General features: G+C 39.8%; 1 protein-coding gene across 1 annotated transcript in view; it reads left to right on the forward strand.

Moving 5' to 3' along the window:
• LOC137192182 (titin homolog) overlaps positions 1 to 16,732 on the forward strand; it is a 196,854-nt gene that overhangs the window by 114,339 nt on the left and 65,783 nt on the right. Inside the window, exon 28 of the mRNA XM_067602693.1 lies at positions 11,898 to 12,001. Coding sequence (XP_067458794.1) covers positions 11,898 to 12,001 — 104 coding nt within the window. The remainder of the gene's footprint in view (positions 1 to 11,897; positions 12,002 to 16,732) is intronic.

Genomic DNA, 16,732 nt, shown 5'->3' on the forward strand with positions numbered 1-16,732 from the left:
CTCCACTGAAACATCTTTTATATCTTACTGATTTAATAAAAAGGGAAATTTATACTGGTAGAATGATGAAAATAATGATGTTTTATGATGTGACAACACTGTGGTTCAGGTCTGGTTTGCTTTAGGGAAAGATCAAAGTTTGGATTAAAATGATCACTTTGTTAAGGTTAGAGACACATGGTGTGGGTTACCTCCTTAAAGTTAGACCACCTTCGTCATCATGGCTACAATAATAACCACGCGGTTAAGGGGAGTTACACTTTTTTTAAAACTGTCCTGACTCACGGTTGGAAACAGGAAATGAACAGCGGTCTCCTGTGGCCACTGTTGGGTTACTGCTGCAACACATTCTCATCCCAGGGAGTCAAATTCCAACGCTTTGTCACACCCCCTCGGCGTCTGATACCGACGCACAAAGTACCGTTTGGCGTCAGTATGAGATGCACCGGGCAGCTAACTAACTAACGTTATTATTGCGTCGCTATTAGATGCTCAGAGCAACCACTTGGTTAGGTTTCGGGAAAGATCATGGTTTGGGTTGAAATGATCACTTAAAATGTCGTCATGGCAACAGTTAACACCAATACAAAAAACTGCGACTCATGGTTGGAAATGTGACACTTGTGGTTGGAAGTGGGAGGTGAACAGTAGTCTCCTGCTATCCCTTGGATGTATTTATAAGAGCTGGATACTGGACCGAAAATGGCACCCATTCAGGCCAATAAGAATTGCTTGGTTGGTGCATACGCCAAAAAAGTTTATAGCTTCTGGATTCCGCGTTGTGCAACCCAGTGAATATGCACAGTGTTTTCCCTGCTGGCCCCGCGAGTTCCCACTCAGCCCATAGACTTTACGTTGTGATGACATCATGGATTTTTAAATCACTTTTCTCAGCTTAAGAAAGTTTTACAAATATAAAACCTCCATGGATCAAAAATTCATAATAAAAAGTCATAATTGACCTTGTTTGCAGTTTTAGGGGTCCTGTCAACAGTTTTACAGACGTCTCTTTTACAAGGGCAGTCTATGGAGAAAATGCTTTTCAGGCTGCAGGGGGATTTTTCACTGCAATACCATGAGTGACCACTGGGAAAAAACACTCAAGAGTTTTTTGTGTCGGTATCAGACGCCGAAGGGCGTGACAAAGCATCGGTATTTGACACCCTGGGAATGAAAACAGGCTGGTTAAAGCCACCATCCACCCCTCCTCCTCTGAGTGAGGAAATCCACATTTATATACGTCATCTGAACTGCACCACTGCTCCAGCTCACAATTACTACGGCCGCTAGATGGCAGCTGTCACTCTGAAACATTACTATAGGTTACATTACCTGTTACATTACAAAGTTTTATAGAAGGTGTTTATGAAACCTGCATAAAATACAAAGAGATTTAAACAACACAAATCTAAAGTTGTCATACACTTCTGGTGAAACTCTTGTCAGAGGTGGTAAAACTGGCTGCAGCAGAAATGGTCATTCTGCCTCGTAGGACGCTGATGACAGAGTTGATGAAACTGGACTTTCCGGCTCCGACCGGCCCATACAGCAGAACTCAGAGGTGTTTGACTTCCTTGTTTTCAGGTTGGTAATCTGTCACATACTTCAGTGTTTTCTCTTTCTCTCTGTTAAATGAAAAAAAAGAAAAAAAAAGTGTTAAGTTGATTTAGTCGACCAGATGAGGGAATATCTTTATGGAGAACGTTCATCCCTCCAGTAGACTTCAGAGACTGTAGAATCAATGCCAAGGTTGAGGAACACCATTCTTCAAAAATATTCCCTCATGTGGTGTTGTGATGATGGTGGTGGAGAGCGCTGTCTAAAACGTCAGTCCTAAATCTCCCCTAGATGTTCAGCTGGGTTGAGATCTGGTATCTGGTGACTGTGAAGGTCATAACATATGATTCACAGCATTTAATACTCATCAAACCATTCCGTGACCCCTCGTGTCCTGTGAACTGGAGCATTGTCATCCTGGAAGAGACCACTCCCATCAGGATAGAAATGTTTCATCATAGGATAAAGCTGATCACTCAGAACAACTTTGTATTGATTAGCAGTGACCCTTCCCTCTAAGGGGACAAGTGGACCCAAACCATGCCAGCAAAATGCCCCCCACAGCATTACAGAGCCACCAGACCCCCTCACTGTAGGGGTCTAGCATTGGACCTGGACCAGTTTTTCCTTGCATTTGCCACCCGTCTGTATATATACAGTAAATATACAGTATATACTATATATGATATTTTACAGAGCAGAAGCACACACATCAAAATTACACTGATTCTTACATGAACTTACCCCCAAGATATTTTCCTCCATGGCTCTTCAAAAGCTGAGGAGAAAGTTGTATAATAGCAATAGTTAATTTATTTATATTTGAAGAAATGATTTCATTAACATCATGTACCATATACAGCACATTCAGAAAGTATTCAGACCCCTTCATGTTTTTCACATTTTGTTAGTTGCAGCCTTACGCTGAAATCATTCAAATTAATTTTTTCCTTCATCAATCTACACTCAATATCCCATAATGACAAAGTGAAGACAGAATTTTTGCAAATGTATTAAAAAGGAAAAAATGAAATATCACATTGACAGAAGTATTCAGACTCTTTACTCAGTACTTAGCTGAAGCACCTTTGGCAGCAGTTACAGCCTTGAGTCTTCTTGGGTTTGATGCAACAAGTTTTGCACACTTGGATTTGGGGATTTTCTGCCATTTTCTCTGCAGATCGTCTCAGGCTCTGTCGGTTTGGACGGAGACAGTCGGTAGACGTCATTTTCAGCTGTCTCCAGAGATGTTTGATTGGGTTCTAGTCAGGACTCTGACTGGGCCGCTCACGGACATTCACAGAGTTATCTTGGCTGTGCTGAGGGTCGTCGTCCTGTTGGAAGGTGAACCTTCAGCCCAGTCTGAGGTCCTGAGCACTCTGGACCAGGTTTTCATTAAGGAAATCTCTGTACTTTGCTCTGTTCAGCTTTCCCTCAACCCTGACCAGTCCCCCAGTCCCTGACCAGTCCCCGAGTCCCTGCCACTGAAAAACACTCCCACAGCATGATGCTGCTACCACCATGCTTCACTGTTGGGATGGTATTGGGATGATATTGGGATGGTACTGGGCAGGTGATGAGCTCTGCCTGGTTTCCTCCAGTAATGACACTTAAAATTGAGACCAAACGGTTCAATCTTGGTGTCATCGGACCAGAGGATCTTGTTTCTCACAGTCTGAGACTCCTCCAGGTGCTTTACTGTGTCTTTCACTGAGAAGCTTCTGTCTGGACACTCTGCCATAAAGCTCAGATCGGTGGAGTGTTACAGTGATGGTTTTCCTTCTGGAAGTTTCTCTCATCTCCACACAGGATCTCTGGATCTCTGCCAGAGTGGCCATCAGCTTCTTGGTCACCTCTCTTACCAAAGCTCTTCTCCCCTGATTGCTCACTTTGGCCGGGCGGCTCTAGGAAGAGTCCTGGTTGTTCCAAACTTCTTACATCTCAGAATTATGGAGGCCGCTGAGCTCTAAGGAACCTTCTCTGAGCTCTGCAGGCAGTTCCTTCCACCTCATGGCTTGGTTTTTGCTCTGATATGAAATAAGGCCTTATATAGACAGGTGTGTTCCTTTCCAAATAATGTCCAATCACTTGAATTAAACACATGTGGACTCCAATCAAGGTGTAGAGACATCTCAAAGATGATCAAGAGAAATGTGTCATAGCAAAGGGTCTGAATACTTCTGTCAATGTGATATTTCAGTTTTTCATTTTCAATAAATTTGCAAAAAATTCTAAAATTCTGTCTTCATTTTGTCATTATGGGGTATTGAGTGTAGATTGATGAGGGAAGAAATGAATTTAAATGGTTTTAGCATCAAGCTGCAACATAGCAGCTATAAATAATGATTATAGTAAAAATCTCTCAAGGATGTTCTGAAATGTTCTGATCATATCTTACTGGTTGGAGGCGGAGGCAGATGATCTAGAAATTAAGATAGAACAACAATAGAAGAATAAAACTGCTTTGCACAAAAAAGTATGTAAGAATAAAAGTGGGTTTATAAATAAGATAATACATTTTTACACTTTTTACAGTTTTATTTCATGTTCATTGCTTTTCTTACTTTGTTCTTGATTAAATTTTTTTTTTATACCGAGCAATCCTGCAACAGAGAGAAAGGAAGACAAGAGATAATAACATCATGTTTAAAAGTTGAAAGATAGACAACATAAAAATAGTTTAAGTATTTAAATTGTGCTTTGTGCTCAATGTTCACTCTGTAGTCGAAACACCGTGTTTCCTGAACTCTACCTGACTGTCAGCATGTCAGTAAAAACAATCATCTATTAAGTTGTTGAAGCATGATGATTCACTGTCACCAGACATCATACATTTTATCACACTGTAGGCTCACAATAACTAGAATGGGGGTCAACCAAGTGACCTTGGGTTTTAAGGATCAGTCTTGCAAATTTCTATATTTTTCCTCTTTTCAACAAATCTTCTTGTCAACAAATCTCCAAAGACTAATAACAGTGAAGAATAAAAATATAGAAAAATTGCCAGGCTGATCCTTTAAGGTTGTAGTCTGAAATCTCAGAGACAGACATCTGAAACCTGGACAAATAAAACATGTTTTGGGGGAGGAGAGGAAATATGCTTTTTGCAGTTTGGGTAAACTGATCCTTTAAATTGATGGAGTAACTGCAGGATAAAGTTTTTTTTTTAATTTAGTTTTTAGCATTTTTTCTTTTTTAATTTGACAGTTGAGAGTGCAAGTGGGGTCAAGAGAGGAGAATGATACGCAACAAATGCCTGCAGCTGGTATGGAACTGCAACCTTAGTGGTTATGTGCTATGCTTCTTCACCAGTAGGCTGCTGGGGCACACCCTGTAATGCTCAAAGTGAAACTAATGTTCTTACATGAAATGAAACTAATTTTCACTTCAAATATCAAAGAAACTGGAGACAGAAAAATTAATATCTAATTGAGATGGCTTCTTTAATTCACTGGAAGATTGCAGGATTGCTTCTAGTTGATACTGTATGTGCACTTGTTGTCTAAATTTGTGTCTGTTGCATGATGTGTTAAAGAGTTTTGGTTCTTAATCTGAATCATTTCAATTGGGAAACCAGTCACAGGTGAATGATACAGTATATCAAAGGAATACATTAATAACTTTTTTACAACCTGGTCAATTTACGTCACCAACAGTACCAAATAATTTGAAGATTGGGTTTGCAGTTATTAGATTACAGTTTAAAAATTGTTATTCCCAGAAATATTAAATAACAAAATATAAAAAACTAAATATCTCTTAATGCAGAAACCAGTTTGGCCCATATAAATAATAATGTGATGGGTCAAGGAGTCCAGCATTTTGCACCAAAACTTTCCTCTAAACATGTATAGAAATCTGTCAAATAATATTTTTGAAATCAAACTAACGGATAAACAGAGAAAACTCAACTGAGAATGAAACTAGTTCATTTTTCTTTAGATATTTAAAACATTAATGTCAACAGTAAATATCATGAGACGCCTCAGTTACTCCACACCACACAGAGACTTTCTTACCTTTACGTCCCATTGTTCCTGCCATACCTGTACTGCTGCAGAATGTGGAAGTAGAATGTTAAATTAAGTGCATAAAATAAAGTCTCCTCCCACAGTCCGATTTGTGTCATGTTAATGAACCACATGACTTAGAAGAAACGCAACAGGTCCTTGTACATTTTTGGGCACGGTGTGGTTGACTGTTGTTGAATGACAAGTCAACTTCCTTGCTGACATAAAAAGAAGTTATGAGATGCATCCAACCTCCACAGCACTCAAACAGCAAAGATGCACATGTTTAATAGAGATACTGTATATTCTCAATTAATTTACATAGCAGGTTCAATAAGGATCCTGAGCCAACATAACAGACACTCACAGTCAATATAAAGAAAAAATATAAAGAACTTTAATCAGACAAAATCATAAAAGACAATTGTTGGTAAATGAGAAAAACAAGGGAAATGCATTCAACTACACTCAGATTTTTCAGTAGTTAACTATTTTGGGTCATGTAGTTTAGGTAGTTAATTACAAACTACATATTTCATTTTTTGTGTGTGTGAAGACAAGAAGAGAAATTAAGGGGTCCTTGTTGGTGGTATTCTCACTCTCTTTCTCCATGAACTGGTGTGATAGTGGCGCGACCAGCGTTTGCAGCGTCCTCTCCTAGTTCTGACTATGCAGTGTCATTGTGTGGAGTGCAGGGAAATATGTCTATGATCACCAGTTTCTTTTGGACATTCAGAACAAAGACCTTTGCTACGAGAAATACTTGCTGGGAGCTAAATCAGCTGAGCGTGCTTGGTCTGCTACGCCCAATGGACCCAAAGGAGACCACGGCCTTTACCGGAGCTGTGCTGGAGAGGAAACATCAAAAGTGGTGCGACAGGAAGCGGAAGCGGAGCAAGCTAGGCTAACTGTTAACCCATACAAACCGGCAGTTTCAACAATCAAGTTGACTAATGTTCACTCTCTGGATAGCAAAATGGATTATAAACTCCCCCATCAGTGCTGGTCAGTCTCACTGTTTACATCCAACTTACATCCACTTTAATGCACAGAGCTGCTAACTGCTCGTTCTTTTTTTGTTTTTTCTCATGGGATTTATATGTTTTTATCAATTTTTTAAAGTGAATTTTTAGATATACAGTATATCTTTATCCTCTCTGTTGTTGTTGCACTGCTGTGGGCTTCTGTATGCAAATACACAAGAAAATGACAAACTAAATCTTGAATCTTGAAAATAGTATTCTCATGATGTTTATTGCTGTACAGTATGACACAATGGAACAGCTCATTGGCCAGGGTCGTCATTTAATGACAATCACCTGCTATTTGATTAAAAGCACCTGTGGTTTGCAACTAAGATGTCTATGATTGAATACTATGAATTTCCATGGAAATGTAACATTTTCCTGATTCCACCTCAACATTTGCTCCTTCTCCTCTCCTTAAAACACATCCTCAGGCTGCCTAAGTGAGGATTGGTCTGCCTGAGTCCCTAAATCAAATACACCTACACTTTACTCAGTGTCACTTCAGTTGTTCCTCTGTGTAACAATATGAGACTCCAGACTTTTTTACTTTTTGATTGTCATTTTAGATGACAAGCTTTTTTTTTTTTTGAGTAGTCAAGATGTACTTTAATTGCTTTTCATTGTGAAGTAGCTAGTAGTTTAGTAAACTGCAATTTTAAAGTAGTTTTCCCAACACTGCTTATTCCTCTGAACCGTAGACCTCTGTTGTCCAAAAACTACTAAAAACATGTCAGTGAGCCACACCACTGCACTGGGTGACATGTTTCTTCATCACGAAGAGTTTGATCATGTTGGTTTGTTTAGAAATTATATTTCAATCAGCAAATGTTCATCTTAAAATATTATTATTATTACTATTAATATTATTATTATTATATTGTAGTCTTGCCACAACTTTCTCAAAATTAGCAAAATGAGTAGCTTGGTAAATCATGTGAGCTGCCACAGGAGGCAGCGATCTTGGTAAATAATGGACTTCTGCAGCTAATATGTGCCAGACTGTAGACAACAGATTTTTCACTTTCTGTATTTTCTGTGTGTGTAGAGTTGAGGCTTCTTGTATAGAACATGTTTGAGATTTGTATAAAGAACTTTGCCTTGATGACACAGTAACAAGATCAAATCACACAGATGCCAACAAGGGACTGATGAGTTTTTCAGAGTAAGTCATGTGGTTCCTTAATCTGACACAAGCATGAACTGGGAGGATACTTTGTAAAAGACACTAACTGAACTTGATATTCCACTTTGCTGCAGCTCTACAACAGTAAACATATGGATGTTCGGGAAGCAGACAGCTCTACAGGTAGGGGTGTCTCTCCTCTGATTATTCAGTATGATGTGCTGTGGTGTCTGAGAAACATTAATGTGTTATTACATGCTGTTTTTGTGCAGTATTTAATGAATATACAAGTATGTATGTACAGTTGAAAAGCTAAATGGATGTTTTAGTAATTTACTTAATTTTCAGGCAGGATTTTGTGTCATATGGTGCAGGAAAATAATTCTCCATGTAGATAATAAGTTGAGGTTGGTGTTTGCATTGATATGGGATCTCAGTTCCACTTTACCATAAATCTGGACACAGGGGACTAAGTGCCTGGTGTATTTGTTTGATTCACTGCATGGAGACAGTCCTGGATGCTTCTCATTGAAACGTTTAGTGAAGCAGCTGTGTGCTGCTCTTTGTCAGATGAAAGGAGCCGGACGTACATTTGCAAAACAAACCAGTTAGTCCTCATCACTGAGATGGTTTCTCGTGTGAAACAAAAACATACTCTTAGAAAACAGCATAACTTTCACCTTTGTGTCACGACAAAATGTCACCTGTCCCCAAATGTCACTATTACTTTAACACTTTTACCTGAGTTTCTAAACAGAGCACAGTAGTCACAATACACGACTCATTGATCCCCACAACATAAATCTGACTATGACTGTGTGGAACCAGGCTGATGTGCAGAAAAGCACTGAGCTAAAGAGAGTGTGGTGCTTTCTCAAAGCTGAATAAACAGTATAATTACACAGTAGACTGCAAACGTACAAGCGACATCACTGATTGCAGGTGGAATGCAGTCTTCTCCTGCTGCTGTCTCCTTGGACGAGAGTTAGATAATCTGGAAAGGAATGTCATCAAACAACATAGGGGAGACCAGGGATGGTTGTAACATTTTTGACATTTCTGTCTGTAGCTTGGAGCTCTTTTAAACCACTGCTTTCAAAATGTGATGCAAACTAGTGACATGTTTCTGCTATTAACTGGTGTACCTGTTATCTCTGCAACACAAACAGAAAATGCATGGTTTAGTCTCAAACACAAGGAGTGAAATGTTACAATTGACCCCATAGTCTGGGTTAGTTGTAACATACCCTGGGGTGAAATGTAACGTTATGAAATGTGACAAAAACTTAAGATATTGAAGACTTTTTATTCAGCACTTAAAGGACTTTTTAACATAATTGGGATGTGTTTGCGTGTGTGTGTGTGTGTGTGTGTGTGTGTGTGTGTGTGTGTGTGTCACACTAACATTTGAACATTATAATAAAACTGAAAAAAATGTGGAAATGTGACCAGCTTCACACAGTGGTGACAAATGTATGGCATCCCTGGAGTGCAGGCTCCGTGGGCCCACAGACTACAGGTCATACACCAAACCCAATCTTCTTTCCCCGCTCTTTTACATCATTTGATGCTCTCTTCAAAATGTTGAGAGGCACCCCCATGTCAGTCTCTCTTACAGGACCTAGGCATACTGAAATTCAAAGTAAACATATATATACAATGAAATGTTTTGCTTGGGGTAGGTTGCAACATTTTTTCACATGTTGTTACAACTAACCCAGACTCTTGTAGCCATGAACCAGCTTACCTTACAGCTAACAACTAAAACATTAGCAATAACAACTTGCATGAAAGATATCTACACAGACACATAATTAACATGATTTAAGTTTGATGAGTTTATCTACAAAGCGGGCAATGCTATCACAAAAATAAATGAAGTAAAAAAAATTACTTTCTTACCTCAAAATGAGTTTTTTCTTTCTCAAATCAGCTGTATTTGCCACAGGGTGGTACTTCCTCACATGTGGAAGAAGTACTAAATTGAACATGTGCAGAGTGAATCAGGTGATTTGTAACTTGTTCCTGATTGGAGAAATTGAAAGTGTTACAACTAACCCATGTTACAACCATCCCCGGTCTCCCCTACACGTAGCTGTTGATGAGTCATATTAAATCACACAACTCATTAATATCACCGAGTACAGACTTGGCATGAATTGCATTATATTAACATGTGTAGACTAAATAGTAGAATTTTTATAATATAATTCAACAGCATCACAATCTCCAGTCTCCAAAATGAGCACAAAGTGGAATCAACATGTCTCTAAAACATGTTCAACAAAAACTGAACATCATCAACTTCATGAAGAGAGAATTAATTGCAGGACTGTTGAACTGAACTCAGCTGATCACTCAGGGCCAGATTTACAAAGAAAATGTTGCTGCAGTTGTCGTTGAGTTACAGTTGCAATCCTGTGTGTATTAATTTACTAAAGCAGCAGTTCACTACTCAGTCAACTCCTAAAACTCCAGCTGTATTTTCAAACACTTACTATGAATGTCTCCAGTTGCAGCCTGTAGTGAGTTGATGGTCAACTTTAGATTTAATGGTTTGATCAACACAAATAGTAACATTCAGCCCAAGTTTGTTTGCTGTTACAATAATCAGATATCAGGTCCATTAATGACTGTTCGGTTTTTCTTTCTAGAAATGGTTTAGTTATATATAGACCCATATTTCCAACATATCCTTCCTTGTTGCTCTTCTAAATCCAAACTGTGCTTGGTTTCACCTGCTTTCCAGAGACAGAGAATTTTCCACACAAAACTAATGGTTTCTAATTGCAAAATGTAAATCAAACAGAATACATAAACAACCTTTGTGCACATGTCTCTACCTAATGATATACAGTCACACTTACAGACAGTCACTCCAGTCTGCCTCACCTTGATAACTACATCACATGGCTAATATAAGATATAATGCATCATGTCTGTGCCAAGAAAACAGTTCAAAAGCTTAATTAAACCTGGCACTCAGTCAAGGGCTTAACTTTGGGTTGAACACTGGGGGGGGGGTGTTCAATCAGGGACCTGATAATCACATTTAGGTAACTTTCCTGACTGTTTGGATTAGTATATTCATAATTGTCTCTTTGCCAGAGCATTTATGCTCTCCCCTCCGTGCCCGCTGGGCCACTGCTCTCACCCTGTGTCTCACTGTGAGGAAACCACATGGTCCACATACAAAAAGTAAGACACTTCTTTGGACAACTCTTACATGTCTTTTAACCTGCTCAACAGTGTTTGCTTGCCACCGCATTTTAACTCTATGACCTCAAAACCTGGTCACCTGTAACTCTTCTCCCTCTCTGGTCATCCTGCCTGTCCTGCTGCTACATTCACCCTCATGGATCTGATTAAATATAAGATACAACTTAGAAATAAAAAGCAGTTATACCTAATATTAGCAAGATAATCGCAATTTGTGAGTAGCTCCGGTAAAAGTAGTCTGATTATATGATGGCTAATGTTAGCCTAGCTAGCTTACAGTTCAGCTAACACAATGACACAGCAGAAAATAAGACTTTCATTCAATTATTTGACTCGTGAGTAGTAGAGTCATGGCAGTAGAAAACCTCCTGTTGGGAAGAGATTTTTGTCTTTGTTGTTGACCAACCAACAAATTAAAATAGTTGGTTGGTCTTGTCATTTTATAAGCCAGCTCGCTATCGCTCTCATCAGCAGTTACTGCTGCTGCTTGAGAAGGCGGGAGGATAGGTTGGGCACAACCAAGAGTCACAATACCGGGGCGGGGAGGGGTTGAAAACATTTTAGTTTTTTGCTTGTTAATTACACTGAATCAAAAAAACCAACCACTTCATCATGTTTTATAATAGTTAATATTTTTCATTCATCATTATGATATTTGGGGCGGTTTTACTGGCCGGTTTTGATTATTATCGTAATTTACACCTTTGCACTCAGTGTATTTTGTCTCTATGATTAACTTTACAACTTTTAATACCACCAGTCTAAAGCAAACTGTAGCACAAACAGTAGTCATGGGCAGCTGATTTACATTTTAATGTGTGAGAGAGAATCATTGTATGAACCAGAAATACAGAAATCCATTTGACCTTTTGCTGATGAGGACTTCCAGTGTAAATAAAATATATTATAATGAATGAACCTGATCCAAATGTTTGTCTAATACGATGGCTGTTTCCTCAGAGGAAGGTAACTCCATCCCGTCAGCATCCACAGGTGATGAGCAGGAGTCATCAGACAAGAAGGATTCAGGACAACAGAGCAGTGATGATGGAGCAAAGACACAGGTTAGTCAACATGTTATAATGTGTCTGTTCACATGTGAGAAACCAAACAAGCTTCACTCTCTGCAGCTGTAGAGATCTTTGAATAATATGTAATCATTCAGCCAATCAGAGTTTAGACTATTCCCTCGTCATCTGACCACAGCAGAGTGTGGGCGTCACATGACCTCTCTGCTGGAGGAGTGACTGCTGTCAGCTGTAACTACTGCTTTACTAATAAATGACAGATGTTGATACACTGTCTGAGTCGTAGCTGTTAAAATGGAGGATGTGTGTGGGTTCATTGGTTTACACAGGAATACCTGACAGCAGGGTCACAATGAAGTGTATCGGTGCAAATAGGTGTTGGAGGTTTGAAAGTCCTCCAAGATGGCCTCTAACAGGTCATCACTGGAGGAGGCCCACTCTGGTGGTTGAGGGCTGCGATGCCCTGGCCCTAACAGTTTAGCCAATTAAACAACTATAATAAACCGTTCAACCTGATTCTGTACTGAAATTATTCCTTTATCACATGTGTGGAGATACTAGAAGACCTCAGAGATGAGCACAAGTCAGGAACTATGGTTGGAGTGTATAAAAATACAATATTTGTTTTTTTCAAAAATGAGTAAAATAAATAAATAAAAAAGTAAAATACAAATACTTGGGTAAAAAAATTAAAGATGCAAAAAGGCAAACTGGCAAAAGGACCTAAAGACTCTCCAAGACTCTCTTGGCTCTTCCTTTTATATCAATACATCTCCCCCTTCTTACATTCCTACATCCATATCCAGAACATCTACCAGCTACATGCTGATGTTTTATGACTTTGCACAAATCAGTGACCTTTCTTTGACTGTCACTTACAACACATTCCATGGAACATTTGAAACTTCTATACTTTTATGTTAAATTTAGGGATGTTTGTCAGGTGCAGAAAACCACAGCTTCCCTTTGGCCTCAGGTTCTCTACCGGTTGTCTATGTCCTAGGTGATTTTTTGTATTTGTTTAGTCTCGCTTGAAAGTTCAGCTGTAGTTCAATACAAATTATACACGTTCCGCAATAGTGTAAGACATTTGACCGTGTTTTGACTTATCACCAATTCTAATTAAATAACTTAGTCAGAGGTAGGTTTGAGTGGAGTTTGTCTCGGCCACTTAGAGTGGAGCTTTCAACACTTCCTGTTTTTTAAGCGACACTTACGCTCTCAAACCTGGTATCTGCTCCAACCACAGACTCTATATAATTGAATCGCCCCCTGGTGGCTGGTTGCAGTATAGGTCCTAAACACCACCGTCCATGTTAGTGGCTGGTTTTGGCTGGTTTACCTTCATCGCGGTTTCCTGGATTCATTCATCTCTGCAATATTTGTGAGAGCTTTCAGCAATTTTGCTTAATTAGTGCAACTTTTTAAATCAACAGCCGCTTGTGATTTGGACCAATCGTGGCGTTTGGTGTAGTGGTAACTGACATCATTGCAGCATTCAGCACGGATTCAGCAGATGGAAGATGGACAAATCTCACCTGCCAACAAAAATTATGTCATAAATGAGCAAAACAATTCCCAAATGTTCCCAAATGTTCCCAAATGAGGTTTGATTCAGTGAGTCAGAGGAATACAAGCTGATGTTGATCAGACAGCAGAGATGGACATAATCTACCTCAAACATAAACATCAAATTATATTTTTATGTTGATGGATTTATTTTAACGGTATTATTGACAATTATTGATAATGCAATATTTTGGATTCATTTTGCATGGCGGCTGGAAGTGGAAACGCGTCGTCCATCTTTATATACAGACTGTGGTTTTGACCGCTCTGCAACCACCTCCTGTCTCTCCACAGGCTGACAAGTCCTCACAGACAGACTCCCAGCATCCTGAACATGAACATATTGCACAGGATACAAGTCCTCCAGGTAGGCCTTCTCATCATTATATGAGACTAGTGCAGTGCCTTTGCCTGTTCTGAATGGGCTGACTTCTCAATACCTAGAGAGAGTTATGCCTCTCCCCTAAACGCCTCTCATGCAGACTACTGATGCTACAATTTACTGATGCTCCCTAATCCATGTGCAGAAGAAGAAGCAGAGGCAACGTTGTTTATGAGGTATTTTTATATATTTCTGAATGTGCCTGAGACATGCAGCACTAAGTCTTGAACATACATGCCACATTTCAATAGTAGAGCTTAAGTCTCAAACATGTCATATCAAGTCATTAACACTATGAATGTAATCCCACCTCCGACCACAATGTGGGTTGCAATGGCAGAATGGCACTGTTTGTATTTCTGCTCATTGACACCACAGGCAGAAGAAGAAGCAAATCAACGTTATCAACATAACCTTTATTTTTATATATTTCTCGAGAACCGCTGATCCAAACAATGGATGAATGGTTATCAAGATATGCGAAGGACAAACCTACATACACACATACAGACAGACAGACAGAGATTCCTTCCTTTATATAGACAGGTGAGACCATGTCACCAGCAAACTTAATAATGGAGGTGGAGCTGTGTGTAAAGATAGTATAGCAGGGGGCTCAAGAAGCAGCGTCGGGGGGGCTCAGTGCTGAGGGCAAGCGGCAACCTCTGGGGCTGAAAAATGAAGCCAAGGCTGAAGTTCTAAAAATTGCAGCTCCTCAAATGGCCACTTGAGGCTCCAAAAGTGAGTCAATCCCTTTACAGCAGAAATAAACATGTTTACAGCCTGGTACAAAAAACACGTTTTGGTCTCTGTAGCTAATTTCCCCTTTCATGACAACTATACGGGGGGTGAATTTTTTTTAATAATTCACCCGTTTAAATTATATTAAGCTGTAAAGTTATACATAATTAGGGACATGGCCACTTTGAGTGACAGGTCGCTAGCCACTAGGTGGCTTGTTTCAGCAACAAGGCATCATTCGGCTGCCTCAGCTCCACCTCTTTGCCCATTTTGGATTAGCTGGGAGTTAGGTGGAGTCAGGCGCTGCCAAGATGACGACAGCTGGAGCTGCCCACAATGAACTGCCCTTCAGAAACCAATGGGTGATGTCACGGTGACAACGTCCATATTTTTTACAGTCTATGGTTGAGGGTCAGGCTGCCTTAGGTGAACCTGCCCACCCTCACCACCTGGGGGCAGCCAGTCAGGAATTCCAGGACCCAGCTGCAGTGTTGAGACGACGATCCCTGAGCTTAGAGTCCAGCCTGAGGGGAACAACTGCATTAAAAGTTGAGCTACAGTCAATGAATAGTAATCTGGTGTAGTTTCCGCTGCCGGAGTCGGCCTGTGTGAGGGTAGAATGGATGACCTGAGCGATGGCATTATCTGTGGATCTGCCGGTCCACTACACAAATTGGAGGAGGTCAAGGGATGCAAGGAGAGAGGAGCAGATGATGTCCTTCATGAGTCTCTCAAAGCACTTCATAATGAGGGAGGTCAGGGCTACGGGGCGGTAATCATTTACACAGGAGGATCTGGAAGTCTTAAGGACAAGGACTATGGTGGACTTCTTTAGGCATGAGGGACCACGAACTGGGTGAGGGACATGTTGAATATCATGGTGTGTATAAGGCAGTGGCACTGGGATGAGTTTTGAAGTGGGGAGACATCCAGCGATAGATGACGTAATAGTCATTATTTCAGCCATAGCTCTAATGTAATCTATCTCACCTCCTAAATGGTCACATAGTTTAGTAATTAATGTTACAGAACAGCGTTGCACTGCAATGTCTCTTGAGAATAAAACATGAAACGCTACTTTTGCTGAAAAGAAAGTTTGAAAAGAGGCTATGATGAGCCCTGCTAACCTGACGTCTCATTCATAAAAAGGCAGAATATCGGGTTATGCGACCAGATACATAAACTCTATGCAAATTCATGACTAGAACTGTATGTACGCACAAAGCCAGAAATATGCAGACGCATATAACAGATCATGAAAAGAAAAATCTTTCTAATAAATGTAGAACGTTGTTTATGGTTCTTTTGTTGATCAGACGGACAATTAACACAGATTTTTTTAATTAGATGATGAGTCAGAAAACACACGTAATATAAAACATGGGATACACTTGAGTTTAATCTGTAATCTGTCTGCAGTTATGTTGTGATGTATCAGATCAGTCCATCAACTGCAGCCTCCAATAACTGATATCCAATAAGGGTTGTGTTGGCTGGTAAAAGACTTCTGTTAAGGCTGCTCTGGTATTTCCTCACTCCTCGGAACAGAAATAAGAGACTTGGAACGCCTGTCAAAACAGCAGACCAGAACAACCTCCGGTTCAGGCAAGGGGCCAGGAACGAGGGAATATCAATTAAGAGACTTGAGATGTACCCTAAGTGACTGTTTTGTCTCCAGTCCAATTAGCAGTAAGATTATCGGTTACTAGGCAAGAGGTGTAATTGTACTATTTCAGGCTGAAATGTAAATAAAAATGTACATAAAGGAACATAAGAAATTAAAATAAATATATTAAATGTATAAATATCTTTAATGCAATACAACGAAACAGGAATAAAGTCACAAATGGCTTCACAGCAGCAGTTTTCTGATAAAGCTGCTGTACTCTACCTGCCCAGCAGCAACCTGCAGACTCACACAGACGAGCTGCTGATGAACATCAGACACGAATGTTTCTCAGGAGTTTGTGGAGACCAAGCAGAGCTAAAACTGAACTGGACTTAGATTCATCAGGTGGAAACAAACACAAACACTGCAATGTGTCTTCTGGATGTTTGCTATTATGTTTGATAAA

This window comes from Thunnus thynnus, chromosome 11 (assembly GCF_963924715.1).
Source record: "Thunnus thynnus chromosome 11, fThuThy2.1, whole genome shotgun sequence".
NCBI lineage: Eukaryota > Metazoa > Chordata > Actinopteri > Scombriformes > Scombridae > Thunnus > Thunnus thynnus.